General features: G+C 37.8%; 1 protein-coding gene across 8 annotated transcripts in view; it reads right to left on the reverse strand.

Annotated features, from left to right (window-relative positions):
- NR3C2 (nuclear receptor subfamily 3 group C member 2) overlaps positions 1-23,402 on the reverse strand; it is a 225,010-nt gene that overhangs the window by 92,655 nt on the left and 108,953 nt on the right. For all 8 annotated transcript variants that reach the window (XM_068942249.1, XM_068942248.1, XM_068942250.1 and 5 more), the window contains one exon: positions 6,026-6,165. In XM_068942249.1, the coding sequence (XP_068798350.1) occupies positions 6,026-6,165 (140 nt within the window). The remainder of the gene's footprint in view (positions 1-6,025; positions 6,166-23,402) is intronic.

The raw sequence follows: 23,402 nt of genomic DNA on the forward strand, positions 1-23,402 counted from the left end.
CATTCTTTGCTAGCTATAAATCCAAGACACTGTATGACCTAGATGGTTCCCAAACCTCCCACCCGCATCTCCTTTCTGAAGCATTACCAGAATACACCCGCTCTCTTAGTGTCGTACCTAACATTTAACCTCTATCCAATATTTATTTTTGTGCTTCAATCATAGTTCACCACGTTGGCCACACGCATTCAAGTCACCTGTCACCAGTCAAAGACCCCTTTTCTTCCCATTGCGCTCCTCCTTGGCTTTCAAATATTCCATTGTAATACATGCTCCATCCTTAATTAAGCTTTCCTTTGTGTCACCGTTTTTGCTGCCTGCTTTTCACCCCTCTTTTAGGGGGTCCCACTGCAAACACTTCTGGTTCCTTTCTCCCACCAGCCTCCTAAACTCTGAGCTCTTAGTAACTAAAGCCAATCAGGAGCAGGAAATAATAAGAGACTTCAATTCACTGAACAATATTGCCTGCCAGAGTGAAAAAGAGGGAGCCTTTGTCTTCGAAAGCATGGAAATCTGGTGGCAGCTTCAAATCTACAAAAACTAAATTTTAAAAATTTTATTTTACACCTATTAAGCATAGCATATCAAGTAGAGTAGCAGCTGCTGCATGAATTTGACCAGCACGTTTGCCCTCAGCAGATCACCCATCTGCTTCCTCTTCACCTAATATTGCTGTTTGATAGGGTGTAAAACAGATTCTTGCAACAGGTCAGGAACAGAGTCAACTTCAAATCCCACACAGAAATTTCTTTGAAAACATACGGACGTTTCTACTGAGTGATGTTGAATTTAGAGAGGTCACTGACCTTATGAAAGTGGATAATATGAAAATTGTAGCCTGTGATGGAAAAAACACTGGCTCCATTAGAGTGAAGGAATAGAAGAGTGGAGAGAGCACCATAGAGAAGAACTGTGTATATAGTTAATTCTAGTAATGTAGACCTATAAAATCCATGGGTATACACATAACAGCGGGGAAAATGCCTTTCTGTAACGTCTCAAACTCAGCTTCTACAGCATAAAAAAACATTCTTTTTCTTTAAATGACAAAAAAGGGAGCCTTTTCTGTTCATCAGGAATACTTTATAAAAACTTTAAGTTGTGCTAATTAAGCAAATTATTCAAGAGCTACGTATTCTGGCATTTAAATTCTCCTGGCTTGATTTTTTTTTCCCACCCTAATTCAGATGAAAATTTTAGGAGACATATACAGAAGCTTTAACTTCTCTTTAATTCCTACTTGGAGACGTAGAATTCTAGGAAGTTTCTTTATGCACAGTGCATGGGAAAGCTATAGTAAGATTACCTTCTTCTGAAAAAAACACATTAAACTTGGCAGACCACTTCCCCTCTCGTCTGGCCTTCTGGAAAGAGGGACAACAGAGCATCCGTGCGATATTATGCACCCGGCTTACTGCTAAACAGCTGCACAGTGCCTTTGCTTGCCAAAGAACTGAATTTATTTACCAATGAATTTTGAAGCTGGTAATAGTTTGCAATCCTTCACGCTAAGATGATTCTCTAGAAGGCTACTGGATCATTTTGGTTATGGCAAGAAAAGTAGTCTCGGTGCCTTGTGCAGCAGCCTCAGAACTACCCTGAGCAACTGGTGGTTTGGGCCTCTGGATCTTGCTGCCCAGGTTATTTTATTCCCATGTTCTCAAAGTGGTCTGGCACAAAGACAAATGAAGAATGCCACTTCTCTTCCGTAACCCTAGCTTTGAGGCAATCTTGGTTCTCACAGCTGTGCACAGTCTTTACAGATTGTTGCACAAGTAATTTCATCCCTTCCACTATTGAAGGGAAGTCTTGGATAACCTACTGTTCAAACATTCAGCAGAGGTACAATTTCTTTGTTACTATCCTGCCCACTTATTTGTTATATTCAGTAGGCCATTCAAATAAGATAGTATCAGATTAGACTTTGAAAAATGTCCTTTAGCCAAATTTCCCCCTACTTTAAATAAACAAATAACAAAAGTTCAGGTGAAAAAAGAAACACAACCCTAGAACCTCCTTCAGTGACTACGTTTCTACCTCACAGGCAGAAAGAGATTTACATTTCTGATATAAAATAACAGAGCTAGCTTTCACGCAAATCCTTTGGAGAAGAAATCAACAACAAAATCTGAAGTTTATTGAACGCTACTTCTTTCTATTTAAAGAAAATAAGGACAAACTTCACTATAACTAATATGACATAACCTGTTAATACCTCCATTTTAGGTAGCCAGAAATCATCCAGCAAATATTCAAAACAACTGGAAGACAATGGTCATTTTTGCTGTAGCCTTTAGCGCCGTTTGGAGACGAAAATATGTCTTCCTCTTTTCTTACATTCAAGTCAAAAGAAGAGTAAAAGATTAACTTCAGAGATTTAAAACAATATCATTTTGATTTAGGACAGACTACTTCATGCTTCTCTGGAACCTGAACAAATGAAGAACAAAAATGCAAAGCACACAGGAACAGCTGTAATTGCTGACTTCAAGCCTTTACTCTCCTTAGAGAAAGCTAGTTCAGTGCAAATAGAGAAAGTAAGACTGACCAGGTGCTTTAGGTCCCCTCATAGCATAGTACCTTTTGAACATATGACTCCACTTTCTAACATAAACTAAGTGGAAGTAATTTTATGATGTACCATGTTTGTAATTCAGAAAGTCATACAAGATTATTATTCTAGGGGGAAAAAGATTATAAACCTTGGGAATCTAAATTTATGCATCAAAATGTCTCTTAACTCTTACACTGTGCATTTATCAACAGTTATGCGGTTAAAGGACTTTAGTATTCGCAAGGCAGATTGCATTTATTTTAATGACACAGTCACATTTCTTCATACCAGACTCCTGTTCATCCAGTCACTTTGGCAAAAAGTTCAAGCTTATTTGATACCAAAATTTTGCACTTCCATAATTTACATCCCTGCAATGAATTGTCTGAATTACTTAAAACTGTCAGCAATAAACCTATTTTAATACTTTTTTGTCTAAATATCTCCTCTTAAAATCATTACATTTTGTGCAAGTCCTGAAAAGTAAGATCCACTGAGAACAAGATTCCCAGATTTGGAAATTGAAAATACAAGCTTTAATCAATTTGTTGTTGTGGGTTTTTTGTTTTGAAGTTTCAATGCAATTGTCCTTTCCTGTTATAATCTGGCTGTTTTATGGTATTTCAGAGGAAATGGTATGGTATTTTCAGAGGAACACAAAGCAATTAGCACACAAAAGCTATTCAAGGTGGACTTGCAACAGGTTAGCGATTCTAGCTGAGAGCAGAACAACTAGGCGGCATGTAACACTCCCTTTCTCCAGATCTTGCTTATTTCTGTTTGTATCCATGCTTTTTGACACCATTTGTCTCCACTGCCTTGTTCTTCCACCTGAACACCAGCTGCTCTCTCCCATGACTTCCATCCCACTGAATCTTTTGAAGGACTACGAGTATATGTTTTTTTAAACTAAACTAAATAAAACTTTCATTTAACCCAGCAGAAACTGATGAACAAAAAGCCTCCTCCCCTTCAGGGAGGAGAGTTACTCTGTTCAAAGTAGCACAGAATTTAGCTATCATTTTGATAAAAACTGAAGGTGGAGACCACTTTTGAAAGAGTATGATTTCTTCATTCCTTTAACTTTTCCTTGCTAATATTCTACAGCTTACTTTTATGCTCAACTTTATGACTTGTGGAATCCCGCAAGAACCTTTAAAAAAGATGACAAATAACACAGGAAGACTGAAGCTGAAATTCAAAATTTTACTGAAATATATCAGTATATGGTTGTATTCTACCAACACTGAAAAAGTCATCAAAAAGAAACATTTCCAAATAATTTTATCTGAAACATATATTGAAACATATATAAAAATACAGAAAACTTGCCAAACTGGCACTATTTGCCCAACACCACCACAACTGGTAGCAAGCATCAAGAACTCACAGTCATGTGTATATTAAGCAGCTGTCTAGGCAGTGTTCATATATCACAGGCTGGAACCCATATATGAATCCAGTAATTCTAAAAATACATTTTACACTACTTCAGTCTTCAATCATTAGGGAAAAAGGGAAAACAGTTTTTTTTTTTTTTTTGGGGGGGGGGGGGGTTAGAGTTTTTTTCCTAGCTGGTAAACTTTCAGTAACTACTGATAACAACTACATTTTTAAACATGCTTTTATGTCTGATTACAGAGTAATCCTCACTTAATAATTTTGGATTCTGAGATCTCAAAACCTAATCTTAGTCTTTATCATCTAAAGGGAATCCTCCAAAATAAATTTCATAACAAATTTCATAAATTTCTGTAAAGTAGGATATGGGTATCTATCAAATTATCTCAGAAGGGACATCAAAAATGACAAAGAAGGCAAATGTAGGGACACAGTACCTTGAAATTACAGCGACTTAAGACTGGGAAGGAAGGAGAAATCTAACAAAATGTGCTATCACCTCACACAGTAGTGGCATGCGAGTACGTTAAAAAACAAACAAACCAATCAACCAAAAGAATCCCTCATCGTTCATATTTTATATCCAAGACCAACTTAGACCTCTCTGTCCTAATGTCCACCCATCAAGATTTGGGGTGGGGGCACAAGGCGGAAATCAGTAAAATTAAGTCAAGTTTTCCAGCTCCCGTAGTACATTAAGTCGCTAAAAATTTAAGCCACAAGTTAGGGAACGAGAGCACCAAGGTTAGCTACTGCACAACAGTAAGAGAAAATGCTTTCAGAAGGGTGGAATCTTTTCCATATCCTTATAACCTTGGGAAGTTTCTTTCAATTAGTTTGACACTTTTAGAGCATAAACGGATAGCTATTACATGAGGACTTGACGTGGTGCATCTCCGGGTCCTCCAGGTCTACTTAACAGAGGGATAAATCCTTCTTGCTATCAGTAGCAGATTTAAAGGCCACCGAAGAAATTAATCACATCACACACTGCATTTCTCTTCCAAGGGCATAAGCTGGGCACCATGTTAAGAACCTATTTTCTTCCTTCTAGGTTTTTTCTTCATCAAAATAAATGAAAAGTTTGCTTCATCAGTGGTTTATAAGAACATCTCCTCAGCAATGATGTCAAAAAGCCATACAGTATTTATGTAAAGAGTATTTTTACTCTTCACGTATCAGGAACTCTTAATCACTTATTAAAACACCTATTTTCATCAGCTGAAGAAGTTGCTTACAAAATTTGTAAACGTAAAACATTTTATTTTACCTTAATATGCCACGTCACAGAGAGGCAAACCCCACCAGATCTTCTGCATGACTCTAAGTAATCTTAACTGATTTCTCTTCATCAAAGCACCCAGAAAAGACTAGCTATGCCAAAACTAAGCATTTGTGTGATGACAAAGCTATTAAAATACAAATTCCTACTCCTTAATGAAGGAGTAGAGCATCACGATCTCTAAGAAATGCATGATGACCAACTCCTCTTTCCTTACCAAACCTCTGCAGTACCAAAAAGCCACTTCTCTTTTGCCAAAAGATGAACAGATGCACAAATGAATCCAAAGCACCAGCGATATCCACAGGTAGATAACTGACCTGAGCAAATCGTACTGCCATAGAAGGCTGTCAAAGCATGAAGAGACATCCCTATTCACCCTCTGGTATAGCAGAGGCAAGAGTATGCTTACATCCATTGTATTCATGCCCAATAGAAATTTAAAAAGTCACAGACTGGGGGTGAAGGAGCAGAATCTGGATTAAGCAGTGGCATAAAGTGAAACAATACATTCTTTAAAAATAGTGTACACTAGAAAACGTCACGGCATATTGTACATTCATAATACCACAAGTAATTAGAGTCTATTCAACATATACTCTTTTTTCATGTTAATGACACAGAATTTTATCAACTGGAGAAAATCTACAGGAAAATGTGAGTGAGTGAGTGAGAGTGTGTGTGTGCGTGCATCTACATATAAAAAAAACTCTATGCACATCTTTTGTCTTATTTTTGTTGCTGGTGGTGAGTTCTGTGGGGTTTTTTTGTTTTTTGTTTTTTTTTACCTTCTACTGCTCTCTTGAAGAAAACCTTACAGCTGCCACATGTTACTACCCCATAATGACATCCAGATGCCTCATCTCCACACACCAAACAGACTTTGGAAGGTCTTGAAGATCCAGTTGATACACTTCTCAATGAAGAGCTAGAGGGGGAAAAAAAAACAAAAACACAAAACAGTTACAAATATTTCAAATCACACTGGCCATAATGCAAAGTTAGTTAAGAATTTACAACAGGTATATTGCTCAGAGTACCTACCAATTAGGAAAGCACAACTCTTTCTGGCAGTGCCTGGTTGAATACACGAGTTGCTTTAATTAGCAGATCAGTCTGATAGATTATGGATATTTTAAAACAATGTTAATGTGAGAAGTTACCACAGGGGCAGATGATTAAAATTGGAAATAAAGAACAAAAACAAACCATTCTGTCAGTGACCACATAACTACAAATTTTCTTTTACTTCTGCTTTGTTTGCTTGGTTTTTTTCACGCTTTTATAGTTAAAGTATATCCATAATAAAATTGCTAAGACAATTTTATGGAGTAGTGCAGTGAGGTGGTAGGCACTCTCTTGTTTGCATCCTGGCTTACTACAATGGTCCTTGAGCTTGTATCTAATATTTCTGTAATTGAACAGCTTACGTTCTGAAGTAGCTTTGAAGCATTTTTATGTTCTACAAGCACATAATATCTTTCTGCAGTACCATAGGTGCCAGAAAAGAAGGACCAGAGGTCTGGAAAACATTCTGAAGTTTTACAGACTGATGCATCTTGCAAACCCAGCTTCAGCAATGTACCACATTGCTAAAACATGGGGTGTTTTCACTGTTGGGCTTTTAACCATAACTTTCGGAAGATATCTTTAGGAAATATTTTCCATTAGCAGCTCTAATAGACAGTGCTCTTCAAAAAGAATTCACTCACGTTTCATGATGGAGTGAGTCTCCTCCCTCCCTCCTTCCCTGGGGAAATGGAAACGCCACCCTAACAAAATCTGCATGCTCTGAGTAAAGTGCCAGATTAAAGGAGAAGAAAGCTTTGGATCCCTCCCACGCCTCGGAAAGGCTGGGGAGAATCTTTGCTTCAATACAGTCTTTCTTCTCCCAGCAAACACGAGCTCTTGCATTTCTTCAGATATTATCACTTTGAATGCTGTCAAACAATTACAAAAACAACCCTGAAAAACTTTACACCAATAGTGAAATAATTTGATAGTTCAAATTGCAGGTCACAGAGTACTTGTCTGTCAGTCAGTCATTGGGAAAACAAAGTTCACAGGTAGTCTTAATTCAAACATAAGATAACCAGCTTGCTTAGGAAATTTCAAGGATGCACCCTCTGCCTTTTTTCATTCTATACTTTCCTTTAAAGAGCTATACAGAGGTCAAATGATTTATCCAGAGGCACAAAAGAAATGTCACTCTAGATCAAGGACCACAGGTCTCCTGGCTTGCAGCTTTACTGTAACATCCAAAGTAAATGGTTTTTAAAAGACAACATTCACATACTAATCAAAACATTCAAAATAGTACTTCTCGTCTGCTCTCTAGTCTGTTAGATTTACTAGTTTTATTCCTTATGCTACTTATACTCTGATTACATAACATAACGCTACTTAATAATTGCTAGCTGATGGCATTAGCTCATCTGTGAGAGAGACAAAGGAAAGCCTCACCAAATAGGTGCTTAAAAAGTTGTATTTGCTCAAGCCAGTCATAGCTAGGCACACTGTTTTAACTCCTCTGTTAGGAAAGGTAGGTACCTCAGGATTTATCAGAACTACTTATTCAGTGTTGTATTTTAGCTTTACAGTTTGATTTGTTTAGGCTAAGAATGGGACACGGGTAAAAAAAACCCTTCCCCCCTTCAACACAGTTCTTATTGTGTGAAAAAAGCCTCTCATTAAGCAAAATTCTTCGCAAGGCGTCTGCTTTCTTGAGAAAATGTCAATAGCTTGGAAAGCTAAATCCTTCAAGAGGATTTTTTTTTTTTTGCTTTTTCACTGCAAACTGCAATATTTTGTCTGAAAAATTAAACATTTCAATTCTGACATACCACCACCATGCCTTGAGGCATTTATAATTTTGATGCTGCATGTTCCCATTTCTTCCTAAAACCAGCAAAAATTTTCCTACCCATATAACGCATAATCCTTCTACCCTGAAAAAGTCCATGTATTTTTTTCTCTTGTTATATCCAGAGAAAGGTAATACAGTGAGAGAGCTCTTCCTGTGGAAAAATGGAGGGTTCCAGGATATCACAGTAGCATTTTAGAATAAATATATACACATGTATGTATGTGTGTGTGTGTATATATGTGTGTGTATATTTACTATTTTTAGTTGAAAATAAATTGTCATGCAAGATTTGCAGAAGGGGAGGGAGTTTTTTTTTTTTTTTTTTTTTTTTGAAATTTAAGCTATAAAGTTCTTTAGAAGTATTAGGTTAAAAAAACTCTGCAAATTGAGACAACAACTGATCCATGACTGTTGTTAAATGTCTACCCAGGACATTATCTATAGCATTTTCTATACAGCACTTGTCTAGATGAAGGGCTAGAATACAGCTGAGAGATACAGGTACAGTTTGAATATAAAGCATATATTCAACTATTCAGCAATAGAATCACAGTTGGACGCTTAATATTCTGGAATAAAATGCAATTTACTTCCACATATCCTTTTAATCAGTTCAAAAGTGGAACAGGTTAAAATACAGATGAGGCATTTTTATTTCGAAAAGGAATATCCAGCACGGAGCAATTCCCACTTTATTGCAAAGAAGCTTTGAAACTAGTTGTTGGTACTTAAATCTCCTCCAACTTTTGCCAACTTGAATTATGACTGCATACTAACAAACAGCACCTTGCTTGTTTGTTTTTTATTAATTTCTTACGTTCACTTTCACCCATGCTAGACCAAAATATTTTCCAATTTAAAATGCAGTCATATTAATACATACAGCAGGTAAAACGGTATTTGTACATTCATGAAAACAATGAAATACTGAGTTTTTAAATTATGTTCAAATCATATTGCTAAATCTCAAATTTAGTCATTCTCTCTATGGAAGCTATTCTTTTCTGAATAAGGGATGCACAGAGCGTTACACCTTTTCCTCCTAAATCCCTTTTATATTCACCTTGTCTTTCTTTTCTTAGCAACTTGCCCACAGCAACTTGCATGAGATTTGCATCAAGACCTGACTGGTGAAGAAACTATCCTCCTGCCTTCAATTCAGGGCCAGATATTCAGCTTTTATGACACAAACAGGTTTATTCATCACTTTTATTAAATCAATCAATTAGTTATTCAGTGTAGCTCTATACACTCCACTAAAATACCCCTACTTTGAAAATGCTTTTCACGCATGCTCTATCCTACTTAAATATTTCCTTTTTAATTTGTTTTCCTTAGAAAAATCCCATATATTGTAATTATGTAATCCTACAGTAAATTAGAATTCAAGGAAAGCTACAGCCAGGGAACACTTAATAAATAAAAACTAGACATTTTTCTTATGAATATAACAAGTATATACCTTAATTTAATTCTAATTCTCTCTTCGTAGTTCAGTTTGACTCTTAGCATCCAGATGAAAAGTTTAGTTATGCAATACATCATTCTCTCTTTCGAAAAATACAACAGTTGGTCCAAATAAGACCTAATATTATAAACAAAGATCGAGAATTTTGTAATCGATTTCTTGGACAGCAATCAGGCTGCTGCCAAATACATATCTGAATGGCACCCTAAATCTTATGACATCTATAGGGTACAGCAGGACCGAGTCTTTTACTCTTCAGACCAAGTGAAAATACTGCTATTATACATTTGCCCAAGTCCAAATTAATGACTGAAAGTATTGCTCAGACACTTAACAGTTTCAAGACAGCAAATTGAGCTACCCATAATAAAAACAGGGAACATGTTTGTGCAGAGCTACCTAGTTCTTAGTTCAGAGACCCATTCATCAAAAGAGCATCAGATGAAGTTTATTCTTGTCAAAACCCACTGAACACAGAGCTGAGAGCTCACCTGTCTTCACTCTTACAAATTCAGCACTTTACAAGTATACGGGAAATTTTACAATAGTTTGCAGTCTGAAAATTCCTCTCAGTGCTCACTAGTAAAACGTTTGCAACGTCAAAATTGGGGCATCAAGGCAGAGCTGTATTCACTTGGTTAGAAGGAAAGAACTGCATGTGTCTTACATATGGTATGTGAGGACAGTACATATGTTTATCAGGCTTAAAAAATCACAAAAATTTCCAACCCCCAATATAAGCAAGATAATTAACACGTACTTTACCAAGAAAAAAAAAAAAAAAAAAAAAAAAGGACTGATAAGCCAGCATCAGGTAACATTCAAGTAAAAATGGAAATTGTTTCTTCCAACACTATTCCTAAACTTTTAGGCAACAGACTACTACTAATCTAGAAAATTTCTTGTGAGTAGCAATCTACCCTTATTATAAATTGCTAACTGAAAACACAACAAAGGTGATATGGTGCCATAGCTCATCTGCTGGCTACTCATCACTGTTTTTAGATACCAGTGGTTTCTATACTTTGATTAGGTTTTATTAATTTCACACCTCTATCACTGTATTTCCAATCTAAAAAAAAATACTGCAGGACTCAAGTACAAGAAATTCAACAGAATAGACACGTTTTTTCACAACAATTTTACAGCCAAGGGCACAGTTTAATGATGCCTAATGGATATTCTAAATGATTTGTAAAACGGCTGCTTAGATGGCTCCACCAGCATTTGTCACGTTGTAGGGTATGTGCTTAAGAATAAGCCCCGATTTATTATCTTCAACAGTGCAAATGCTAGCAGTTAATTACTGACCTTGACTAGCCATTGCCATCGAGCTCATTTATGTCTTTGCAAGTTGGCTTTAATAATAGTTATATGGAGAATTAATTAGAAATAACAGATTCTGTAAAGAAGAGTCAATAAAACCATGGATAATCCAGCATTTTAAAAGCTGATTATATGTTATTATCCTTTTGAAACCAGATGTCATACAGAAGCAAAGTTTAAACAAACCTCTCCTGTCTGATGATAAAACACAGCATTCCCAAGAGGCAGGAGCCACAATATGAACCCCAAACTAATTTGTTCCAAGTGCTGTTACTATCATTAGATCTAAATGAGTCTCGTTTAATTCCACATACGTTGACTTTTCTTTTTGATAAAGAAATTTTCTGGTTATAAAATAAGTAGAAGGTACCTGTGTATACCTGAATAAAATAAAAACAAAAACAAAAAGAACTCAAGATCAGCATCGTATTTTTACCAAAATCAAAAAGGTTTAAGAGGAAGAAGAATCAGCAGATGCAGGATGCACAAGCCTGCCAGCATCTTTTTTTCTGGCCTATCATCTCATTTCTTAATAGCTGTAAACTCCAGACCAGCTTCACGGGAAAGCCCCGGCTCACAGACAGAGCTCTTCTACTGACAGCTGGCACCTGACCATGTCCCAGGTGACTCTGAAACACATGCACATATCCCTCCTGCGGTCCAAAGCAACAACAGTGTACCGGATTTCAGTGGTACTTCAAAACCTGTGACCTGGTCAGGCTGGCTGAGCATGCGGCCAGAGCCCGAGTCCCGCTCGGGCACCCAAGGGAAGCCTGCAGGTGAGGGGTGCCCTGGGGTGCCTGGGAGCACTGAGCTCACCCCCGCAGCACGGCCACACGCACTGCTCGCACACAAGAGACCAAAAGCAAAGTTAACTCTACACTGGAAAGAGTATTGTTTTCCCCTTCCAAATCTTTCCCTGAACTTTTTGTGGTTCCTAGAGCTAACACTGTGTTCTGAGGCACGTCCTTCGACTCGCTGCTTCACTGAGCAACTCTCCTAGGATCTTTTTTAAACCCGTCATTTACTCAGCCAGCCAAGGTCACAGCGTAAGCATCTCCTCTTCACATTCCTTCAATTACTTCTGTGCAAGTCTACACAGACATAACTTCACCGCCTAGGACAATTCTGGTAGTCATTTAGGAAATGTTATACTGGTCAAAATAAGTTGTCCAATAGATTATTTGACCACTAAAGGGAGATCTTTGTCTCAACCTCGATCAGTGGCATTTACCGTTTCCTAATACCAGTTTCGTCGTGTGTAGCCCAATTTTCTTAGAAAGTTTCACTGCGGGAATGTACCCTGGTTCTCTTCTATAACTACTCACAAAAAGCAGATTAGCAGACTGGAAAATGGTATTTCTTAAATGTCAGACTGTATAAACCAATCTTCTTGTCAGCAGACCAAGAAAGCATAGAGAAGTAAAAACAGAGATGAAACGATCAGATTTTAGGAAGAGAAGGCACTCACGTGGCACTTCTGTGAATGCCGAGTTAAAGGAGGAACACAGAAACCAAACAAACCCCTAAGCCTCAGCAACAAAACCCCTGCATGCACATACAGCAACACTTACCCTCTAACTTTGGTAGCAAGGCACACAAATTGCCCAACCACCTAGCTGCAAATTCTGCTGACTGAATTTCTCTGGGCCTTATCCTACTCTTATGAAGGAGGAGATTGACGTTACAGAAATGGTTATGCTACCTTGGATAAAACAACAGGACCCACGTGGCTGCTAGCAACCCTTATGCAACAGTTAAGCCTTAAAAACAAATAAATAAATAAATAAGAAGATTTTTAAGGTTCAGAAGTCATCCTGAGTAACAAGCTCCGGATGTTTTAGGGAAGCTAAGTGTATATTTCAGTGATACGAGGCACCAAGCATAACACTTGAAGTAGTGCATGTTTACTCCGACATCTGCAGTACTGTATCAGTCCATAAGGAATATGAGGGGTTAGGGAAAGATTTTTTTTTTTTTTTTGAGTGTTTTCCATCTACTAGAATAAAAGATAACAAAAACGTCCATTAAAAGTGTATTTTTCCATTCCAGTGAAGTATTCAGGAAATTCAATTAAGGAAGAACAACCACCCAGAAACTGGCATCTTCTTGCCCTACAAAGCAGTTATTTTTGAAGCATCCCAAACTTCAGAATCTCAAAGCTCTTAATTGGATGGGGTTTTTTTGTTTGTTTTGTTTTAGGTAATGCTGAAGAACTCACGCAATCACTGCTGCCGGATGTAATTTAAAAATGGACCAGGAGCTCACCAGAGAGAACTTCTTTTACCATCTATAACTTTGAAGGTCTCCTTTTTAAGAAAGTGAAAAAAAAAGCACAGCAGTTTTTATACTACATTTAATTTAACAGTCTCAAGCTTTTTTTTTTTTTTAATCAGATTCTTTTTCAAAACACAGATTCTTTCGCAAGACAGAAAATTTTCTGTTGTTTGAACTTCAAATACTGCAACCCTATTACAAAAATATAGCTTACAAAATTTATCTAGTATTTATACTGTTTTCTTTTAAGAAACGCTTACTAAGATGCAACACAGAAATCAGAGGAAAGCAGAGTCAGTTAAGAGAGAGCAAACTATGAAATCATATGGTTTCTTTCCTCAGCAACTCCAGCTGTCACATTTAGTTACTTTATTTAGCCATGCCTACAAGTCATATATCCCACTTTCATACCTAGATCTTAATTATGTTAATCAATGATCTCTAATGAACACTCGTAACAGAAAAGGCTCTGCCCTTTTTCCACCCCCCCCCTAAACCTAGAAAGATTCACTTGAGGTTTTAAAAAAGTATTTAAATTACAGTATTTATTCTACAGATTGAAACTGTTGTGCTACAGTCACCAGTGAATAGGCTCCTGTATTTAGATTAACCTTAAGGCATATGTTGATTTTACAAAACGAAGCTAGCGTACTAAGCTCCTCCAATTTCCATGCACGTTAGTGGATGTTGACAGGACTCAGCATTTTGCTTAGTCCGGCTCTAAGCCTTGACTTTTCCTTCACCCGTCTCTACTGAAACCTTTTGGTAGCAATTATAGTTAGCTATCTAAATTTTATCTTAAAATAATCTGTTGACGACAGAAAAATATAAACTTAATTGTAAATAAATGTGTGTTCTGGCAGATTGAAACTGAGCAGCACTTATCTCCTAGGGAAATAAATCAACCTTTTACCCATTGATCTACTGACCAGAGACATCCTGAAGCATAACGTGCTCCAAATATTCTCCTAACATGCACTTTTCCTCTAACTACTGTCACAATGTAACAAGATCCAACTCCCCGGGGAAATAAAAATTTACTTGTTCTGCTGTTTTTTCATACATACAGTTATCTGTTCAAATGGAACGATAAACCTAGACAGGGAATTTACTGTTAGGAGCAAAACTCCTAACGTGCCACAGAACAACAGGAACCCTAAAAAGGACATTCGTTCTGACTTTTAATATTTGGTCCATTTATAGAATTAGTGCAGTCTGAATGCCTGCAATGTTAGTATTTGTTCTGTTGATCATAAATTGCACTGTACTGCATAGCAAGATAAGGCAGGAACAGTTATCTGGAAACGGTCTAGTTAATTATTGAAAGTAAGGGGATTCATTTAACTCTTTCTTTTCCTGTACCCTCTCACCCATTGTGACTAATGGAAAAGACTAACAGAAAAGTGACACAGGTTTGGAAATCCCATTTTTCATAGCACCATCTCACCTTTCACCACTGAAAAATATTTAAACTAATCATGCACTCTGTTCAGTCTTTTATGAGAGCACAGTAGCGTTTACTTGGTGATCTTCTGCTGCTTTCTTGGTCAGCAATACTTTAAACCTGCATAAAACGCAATGATTCCAGTGAGTTTCACCTGCTGGTGCTGGCACCACTGGGAAATCATTACCATAAGGAATTACAGGCAAGACAAGACTGCATGACTGTTTTGCTCTATTGTTGTGGTCTCTCAACACAAAGAAAAATTCAATAAGCAAGAATGAAGAAAAACATGCTCAGAAACCAAAGAAAGAGATGATACCCATAGTAAGAACATCTCTTAAAAGCAAGCCTCTCCTTTTCAAAAATAAAATTCACTGCTTTTTCATGTTCTTCCTTCAGAGTCTAACCAAACAATTCCTACAAATATGGCACTTCTTTTGCTTGAAACCCTTATTATATGAAAGCCTTTGTACAGCAACCTGTAATGACATTAAAAGGCCAGAGTATTGATCGCTTTCAACCTAAAGAAGAGTTGTTCTGTCGCCAAGACATCTCTTTGGCATGTCTGCCAAAGGTTCATCGCATGTGTCCTAGAAGATTACCTACATGGCAAATATCAGTTTAAAACAAAAGCAGTTTGATCTAATTGTACTTAATCATTTATTACAAACTCTTTGTCTTCCAAGTGCATGATATGCTTTCACACAAAGCCACCACACCATTAATGCCCTAACCAAGCAATAGAAGAAGTTCTGTATTCAAATAAAAAAATTTTTTTAAATACTTCACAATAGCAAAAAGTAAACTGAACTGCCATCCTAGTCTAATGGGGATTAAAACACCACAATAGAAAAACCTCCAGAGCAACCATGAAACCATAGGGGAAAAATGCACCAAAGCACAAAAAAGGTTACCATGGGAACAAAGGCTATTTTCCAACTTGTCAAATAAAAGCCCCAGTATGGCAAACCTTTACTCATAAAAGCAATCCCACAGACTTCTAAAGACAACATGTATAACTATTGCTTGAGCTGAAAGAATCTAAGGTCGGGAGGAAGGACATTTTTCCTTCCAACTCCCTTTTGCCCCCACAACCAACAAGACAAAACTAGTATGTACGCTGAAAGCATATCAGCACAATGGGACCACTGTATGCTATATTGTAATTCCACATACAAACCGAAAATAGAGGTAGAATAGTCTGCAGAACAATCTAAATTTCATAAGCCACACTGAGGGAAAATTAAGTGCAACAGACATCTAATAGCATTGTTTATTATGAGTTAACAACGTAGAACTAAGTAATAGCATTCTGGTCCATAAGCATGGTGAATTCTTAATCCCAACAGATTTGATATCTTGTAACGGGCAATGAGTTTTACATATATTTGTAAAAGCAAGGCTGGGAAAGAAATAATCTTCTAAAGACTATCTTATTAATCAAAAGGTAATAATCTTTAATAAGGTCAGGCACAGTGCTTTCTGCTTTACTGAAAAGTATCCAGCTTAGCATCTGTTTCAGATAATACACCAGAAGCAGAACTCCAACTTTATCACAATCTCTGATTAACAGGTGTTTTAAAAGGCAAACAGTCACATTATTTTGAAATATTGTCTGAGACGTCTAAAACTATTTGAAATAATGAAAGCTTCATTTTAACTAACATTTTGCCATTTTAAGAGATTCAAGCTATTCATGATTTTTTTAATGCATATAATTATTACTCGTTACAAGAAATGGGAAGCTGCTTTTGCAGCTCAGGGCTGGGAAACTACACTAACGCAATGTTAAGAGTACTTTGTAGATTTGTCTTTCCCACCTTCCTGGTTCCACTGCATCAATAAAACATCTTCCTAAAGCTAAACAGCGGAAAAGCCAGAGCATTTTCCACTTCTCTCTCCTTTACTGTTCCTCCCTTGACCCTTTTCTGGGCCTTTTCTACCTTTTGACAATGTAATAAGATGACAATAGTAACTTCTGAGGACCGTGGCAAGGTCATAGTAAGCAGAATATACCTGTTTTGCCTAGGCAACATAGGGCAACCAGATACATGATTCACCCCTGTCAGCTTCTAGGAAAAGCACAGAAGGAAAAATGAGATTGGGCCAAAGGTAGTAGTAGCTCCTCAGTTCTCACCACAATGCTTCCCGCTACATGAGGACACGAAGGTAAACTGAAAGAACCTTTTCTCTGAGGAGCCCCTCTTGCAAACCACACACTAAACAACTCCTTGGTCTAAAAATACTAGCTGATGGTAGAGGCCTTTGAGGTACCTTCTAAATGAACACATCGATAGAAATTCAAAGTTTTAAAAATATTTCCTGACTCCCTTCTTATTTGTATGACCTGTGAATTTCTTCAAGGGTGAAATATCTTGAAACAGTTCCTGCCAGGTCTCCTATCTGCTTGCAGAAATCGCGTGATTAGCAAGGGACATGGCAAGTAGCAACACCAGACACGGACATCACTCCCCACCTTTCCCACTTCTACTATACAACATGACAATCCGCAAAGATCCTTACTTTTATATTTGCACAAAGGTAAAGTACAGTCTCACCTGTTGGTGGCAATATTGTTGACCACCACATCTCTTTGTACGTTTCTGTCACTCTGTTTTTCCTTGGCTGTAGTTTATGCAGAGGGAGAGACAGTATGGGCCAAAAGAAAAATACAGTAATGAGTATTCAAAAGCCTAATTTCTAGACCTATTATTGTGGAAGAAATACACATACTTCTTTCCTTCCTTCCTTCCTTCCTTCCTCCTAACTAAGCCAGATAAGCAGAAAGACTTGAAAATAGGGAGAGAGTAGGAAGATGTGACCTCTCATCTTTTAGGTTCTTCCCCTCTCCATTTTATCTCTGGCAAAAGAGCTTTGTTTTGCAATGGAAACATAGAACTGCTTTGAACTAATCAACATCACCACCACTTAAAAAGACGTTCTACGCTCCCTACTTGCTATTGCAAGAGGAAGACAGTATTGCTACAATATGTGATATCATATTTCAGTATACATGTAACCTGCATGCGTGCAAATGCATTTGTGCCGTATGCTTCAGAGTGATTCACAAACATTAATTTTACAGATCATTTCATTTTCTATTTCAGGCCTGGGAAGATCATGACAGAAGAATGGTTTAGTTGGGTGGGAAAACAAAACAGCATCAGAGCTGAAAGTCAGTAGTTTAACATCCCACCCCACCCTCCAAAAAAAGTTAAGACTTTCAAACTACAGTACTACTGAACATGTGAAGATACAGGCTTTAGTAACTAGACGCACAGCTTACAATCAAGAATCCCTTATAAAATTATAATTACAAAACAGGAAACCTCTGTTCCCGTTACATAAGAATGCTATTGAACAGTCAGTACAAGTAGCAAATAAAATCAATAGCGTATATACTTTCAGAATATTCCAAAACCCCAGTCCTTTCAACTCTCTTTTCTGTATTCTCATGGCAAGCGTAGCCATTGACATGTAACACAGTGATATTGTATTAAATAACCATAGTTTTCAATTTTTAAATCAATTAAAATATCCTTCAATTATATGTCAGAGCGACAAATAACAGCCTGCCGAATGCCATGGAAAATTTTGGTCAAATAGCAGATGAGAGCTGAAATCACTGACTGATACCTACAGCAAAGAGTTTTGGTAATTCTCCCACAGCAATCACAATTGCTGACAAAGTTCAAATTTGTCTTGACAGGATTGTCAAGGCAAACTAGAAATGTTCACAATTGCAAGTCAAAGAATTCATTTTTATTCAGCTGAAATTCATTCCACTGCTCATATATTAATGATACCCAGTGCTCTATCTACCACTCTCTCCAGCTGAAGAGCTAAACTCATATAGCAAAGACCAAAAGAAAATGAGAACATTAAACAAAATATAGACCAAGAAAGGTATGCTCTGCAACCAACATAACCGCTGTTTCCCTCCTAAATCCTTGGCTGCGTGCTGTCAGAACTCCCTTACAATATATGGCAGGCCCTGGTTTTGGAAGAAAACTTGCATTTAACTTCACTGGGAAAAAGAGTTGGTGCAGTAATTAAAAATACTACTCTCTCTCCCTTGTCATGAAAATAACGTTTAACTGCTTATGCACAAAAGCACGCAACTCCAGAGGGAAACTGACAGTTGAGCGTGCATAACTATGTGCTTATACGTAAATTTACAAAATTTACAAGAAGTAATCAAGGTGTACATAGGAGAGTGAGTAACCATTATTATTACCTAACCCATCACCCCCCAGATCTTATTTATGTGGCCTTTATACAGTATGCAGACTTTCAGTTTTCTATAGCAAGGACTGTGATATTTACATTCATTTTTAAATCATAGTATTACATCGACATAACAAGTCTCACATAGAGTGCAATTAAAACCAAACAGAAAGAACCTGAAAACAGACATTCTTTGCTCCATTAAGCAATTTATGCCATTCTTAAAGAATGCGACTTTCAGTGCACTCAGTGCAAATGTGAATTTCAGCAGTTGCAGGAAAAAAAATTCTGCTAAAAACAGGTGTACAATATGCAGTATAAGCACTCAGGGAAGAATGAGAGAGATTCAGCAAAGGGTAAGTTCCAAGAGCCTAAAATTTAAAAGAGTGCAGCAGTCTAAGCCAACTTTATATAAACTGCTCAAGAATCCATTAAGTCTATACTGCTCCCCACTTACACCCCCTTGCAGCTTTCAGACCATTTCAATCCATGTAATTCCTGGTGTGGGAGCCACAGCTCTGGTGCACTCTGACATGCAGTCATAAAATGTATGATACTTAGGAAAAAATTTTCCCTACTTACATATCTGTTCTCCTTCCGCCCAAGTAGCATATGCAAAATAGAACAAATACTAAACTCCAAAATGGTTTCAGTACATTTTTAAAAGTTTGTTGTTATCCTGAGAGCTCATCAATGAGTAGCAATGAAACTCCATTTCCTAAGTCTTTCTTCATCATGCTTGGAACCTACAGCGTTTAGAAGGAGAAAAATTCAAACTATCATCTTTCCTGTAGCGAGGGCACTAATTGGGTGTCTCTCTTCCATCCAGTCACTTATTTTAACAAAACTGGGAAGAGATAACAGCTGAAATTGAAATAGGTAATACCTACCCACTGTTATATTTAGTTGAAGTTGGCTGACATTCAAAACTTATTAGGTGGGGAACACGTAGACAGCATGGTTACATAAACTTAATTTCCTTAGGAAGACAAGCTCCACCTAGGGTTCTGCTGGACTTGCTATTGTAACCAATAACTCAACAGGGAAAAATGCTGAAAATCCTATCATTGCTTTAGAGCTTTGGCCCCTCACAAATATTTGTTTAGTAAGTATATCTACTTAATTAAAGCATGCAAGCCCTTCAAAAGAACCTGCCCTCAGTCCCGACAAGTGCATCTGAACACACATCCGTACACAGGAACAAATCCCTTTAACTTCTCTTCTTGTCGGTCTGTGTTGCCAGTTCTCTACCTCTCCCATGCCTCTGGTCAATACAGCCTCCGGCACTCACTGTTTTTGTGTCACAGCACTCAAAGAATGAGACACAGAGGCTAAAGGACCCTGAAGATGCACAAGGAGCCTGCTGCAACAGGCAGAACATTACCTTCTCTCTTGCATCCTGAGGGTACTTTCAGAGAAAGGGGTGGGGACTCCCACTTTGTGGCAAAAATGAATATTTGATTTAGTTAATTCAGAACTAATTTATCATTAGTGAAATCAGCAATTACACAACTTTTTAGCAGCCCTAAGTCCCCACTTGTCCTGAGTTAAGTTGCTGTACTGCAGCCTGTGACTTCACTTCTCTCTTTCCACACAGCCCTTAATACCACCCATAGGTGGAATCCTACTACTCTGCTTACAGCAAGAAGACGACTTAGGGCCGAACAGATCAGATAAAAACATTTAACAAAGTGGTATGTGACTGTTTTTTAATTCAGATGACTGAAGCACAGTATTTACTTCTTCTAAAAATGGCATTGACAAGACAGTGGGCCTGTCATTTTGCATATTAGAAGTAGTGCTGACAATTACATCTATACATCTCTGAAGTTCTTTTGTGTACCTCTGTCAAGAAGAGTTTCCATTATGATGATGAGGATATATATATTTTTATTCAGTGTAGAAACAGTTAGCTTTTTTGATTCAAACTGACAAGAAAAAATCCTATTACTGCAGCACTTAACACCTGCAGATATCCCATCTCATTTTACTTTTGTTTTGCTCATTTTCCCCTCACATATTCTAGTTTTCCATATAAACAGAGAAGTCTAGTCACTGAATCTTCCAAGCACTTCACCACAGTAGATGGTGTATCTGGCTATAGTCATCTTCATCTGTGTGGGTTTGGACTCCAAATGTGGATTTTCCTTGAACACGTCCTTGCAGTATTTCCTGGACTTCCCTCAGAGCCATTCTGATTTTAATCAGGCCAGAGAAAGGAGCTTTAGGTCATGTGCTGTCCATCCTTCTCTTTGAAAATCGACATCAGCGCTCCTGTATCTACAGAAACGGTGTTTCTGAGTGTTTGAGAATGCTTGTAAGAACCCAACACCTAAAATTCTTTTCCAGGCCTTTTAAACCACCAAGGACTCAAAGCCTGCCCAATAGGAACTGGTTAATGCTTGGAAGGAACAAGGCTGTTATCCAAATTTCATAGTCATATGGAGGAACAGTTAATAAAAGCAAATGCATACCAAGCACTTGTTTGAAGTTCAGCGCTTCTTTCATTCCAGAAACACTGCTTTAATCTCACAAACACTGCTCTGCCTTTTGTTATCCTCTTTCATGACTCTGCTGTCAAGCACAGTGCTCAGAACTTGCTGCAGAAGTAGCAGAATTTGTCTGCAAATGTCAAGCTTGCACTACTAATTTTCATGCTTTCTAGCGGAGCGAGGCTGAAGCAGGACCTCTGTTTTCCTTGCGCCAGAGTTGAGGTTTCGCTGCTCGGCAGAACAATCAAGAGAGTCGGTACCTTGCTCTAAAGCATTCAGAAACCAACATGAAGTCACTGGCAGAAAGCGGGCTGCCGGTTATCAGCGGAGTGACCCTGGATTTGATGCAAAATTGCTGAAAGTTGAGAACTCCACCAACGACAACATTGCATGCAGTTTCCTCTCCTAGTCTCCAAACATGCCAAGAAGCAGCTCTGCCTAAAAGATACCAAGGCAGATAAGGGTGCAGATGAAGCCTTGCTTCGTGCCTTTCTGACAGCAAAGGGCTCAGACATTCTGCCTTGATTGAAAATACTTGCCGGAGCTGCCAATTCACGAGATTGCCTGGACAGCTGAATTTTGCTGAGGCCTGAAGAAATCCTCAAGATTAATGGTATTACAGGCTTTGGTTTGTCTGACAAAGACGATACACAGGCCTTTATTCTGTTCTCTGAGCTTTTCTGAAATTTCCTTCGCTGTAAAATTGCTTTAACTGTTCCTCAACCAGACCAGTTCTCCAAAGGATCTTTTCAGCAACCCAACCAACTGGTTTGCTGACCATTATTCCAGCAAAGATGCAAGTTTCTTTTTGCTGCAAGAGATGACAGATGACACCAGTTTCTAAAGCAGAGCGGTTACAGCATGAGCTGTAATCTTTCTTTTTGTACAGCTGAATGTCTGCATCCTTTAACTTTTGAGCAATCATCTCTGTCCTTGATGTTTGTGAATAGCTGGGCCTAGCTTCAGGCCAGGTGGTGCCCTCTGACCAAATACTACAGCAGGAGTACTATTGCTGCCTGCTGCCTTTCTCTGCAATGTTTACAGGACAGATAGAAGAGTTTTTGCTATTTTGCTGCCAGCTGCTCTTGGGTGGGTAGCTGTAGAACTTCATTTAATGCTTCGTCAGAGATGACAGATGGATATTTTAATAAACTGTTGAAGTGTTTATGCCACTGATTCAAGATTTCCTTGTGTTAGCTCAGCGTTTGACCATCCTGACTACAGACCATCATCACTACATTTAAAGCTATAGACTAGTTTTAAGCAGTCATAGAAACACTTGGCATTTTCCTGACTTGAAGCTTGCATAAATTCTTATGCCTTTTCTGCCATTATAATTACAGACTAAACCAATGATACCCCCCCGCCCCACGCACACACACACACGTACACTTTTGCAGAAACTACTCATGCAGCCACAGCAAATTCATGGTGGCCACAGCCGAAGCGCAACTGATCAATAAGTATAAGCTTTTACATGGCAACCGCGAATGCAGGCCCTAGGGGCTGCCTGTGGCCACGGTGATAGCTCCTAAAAAACACTGGTCTCAACTGGCAGCAGCAGATTTAACACCTAAGTAGAAATATAGGAAAAGAATAGACCAAAATAGACTTTCATAAATACTGTAAGTACTAGTAACAGCCCCCAAAACTAAATAATGCAACTAGCTATGCCTTTTAAGGCTTAAATTTACTATGGTTGCCTGAAAAAAAACATGATATGAAAACATCTAAGAAGTTTATGAATGAATATTGATAAATTGCTGATGGTGATGTGCCGTAATTACTCTTAGAGCACGAAGTCACAATCCTAAATTATGGAACTGCTGAAATAATATTTTTAAAGTTTCATCTTTCCTTTATGCATAAAAATCTCTGCTATGCCTGCAAAATCTTGACCTCAAATTTAAGGACATTATGCTAGTTTAATAAATTATATAGAAGGCTTGACTTGTGATCAAGAAAATATTAAGTCTTAGGTTATTAAATCTTACATTATTTCTTTACTCATTAGACCTGAAGAGCTAGCATTAAAAATACAGTAATTCAATTCATTGCCATGTTA

This window comes from Struthio camelus, chromosome 4 (genome assembly GCF_040807025.1).
Source record: "Struthio camelus isolate bStrCam1 chromosome 4, bStrCam1.hap1, whole genome shotgun sequence".
Classification (NCBI taxonomy): domain Eukaryota; kingdom Metazoa; phylum Chordata; class Aves; order Struthioniformes; family Struthionidae; genus Struthio; species Struthio camelus.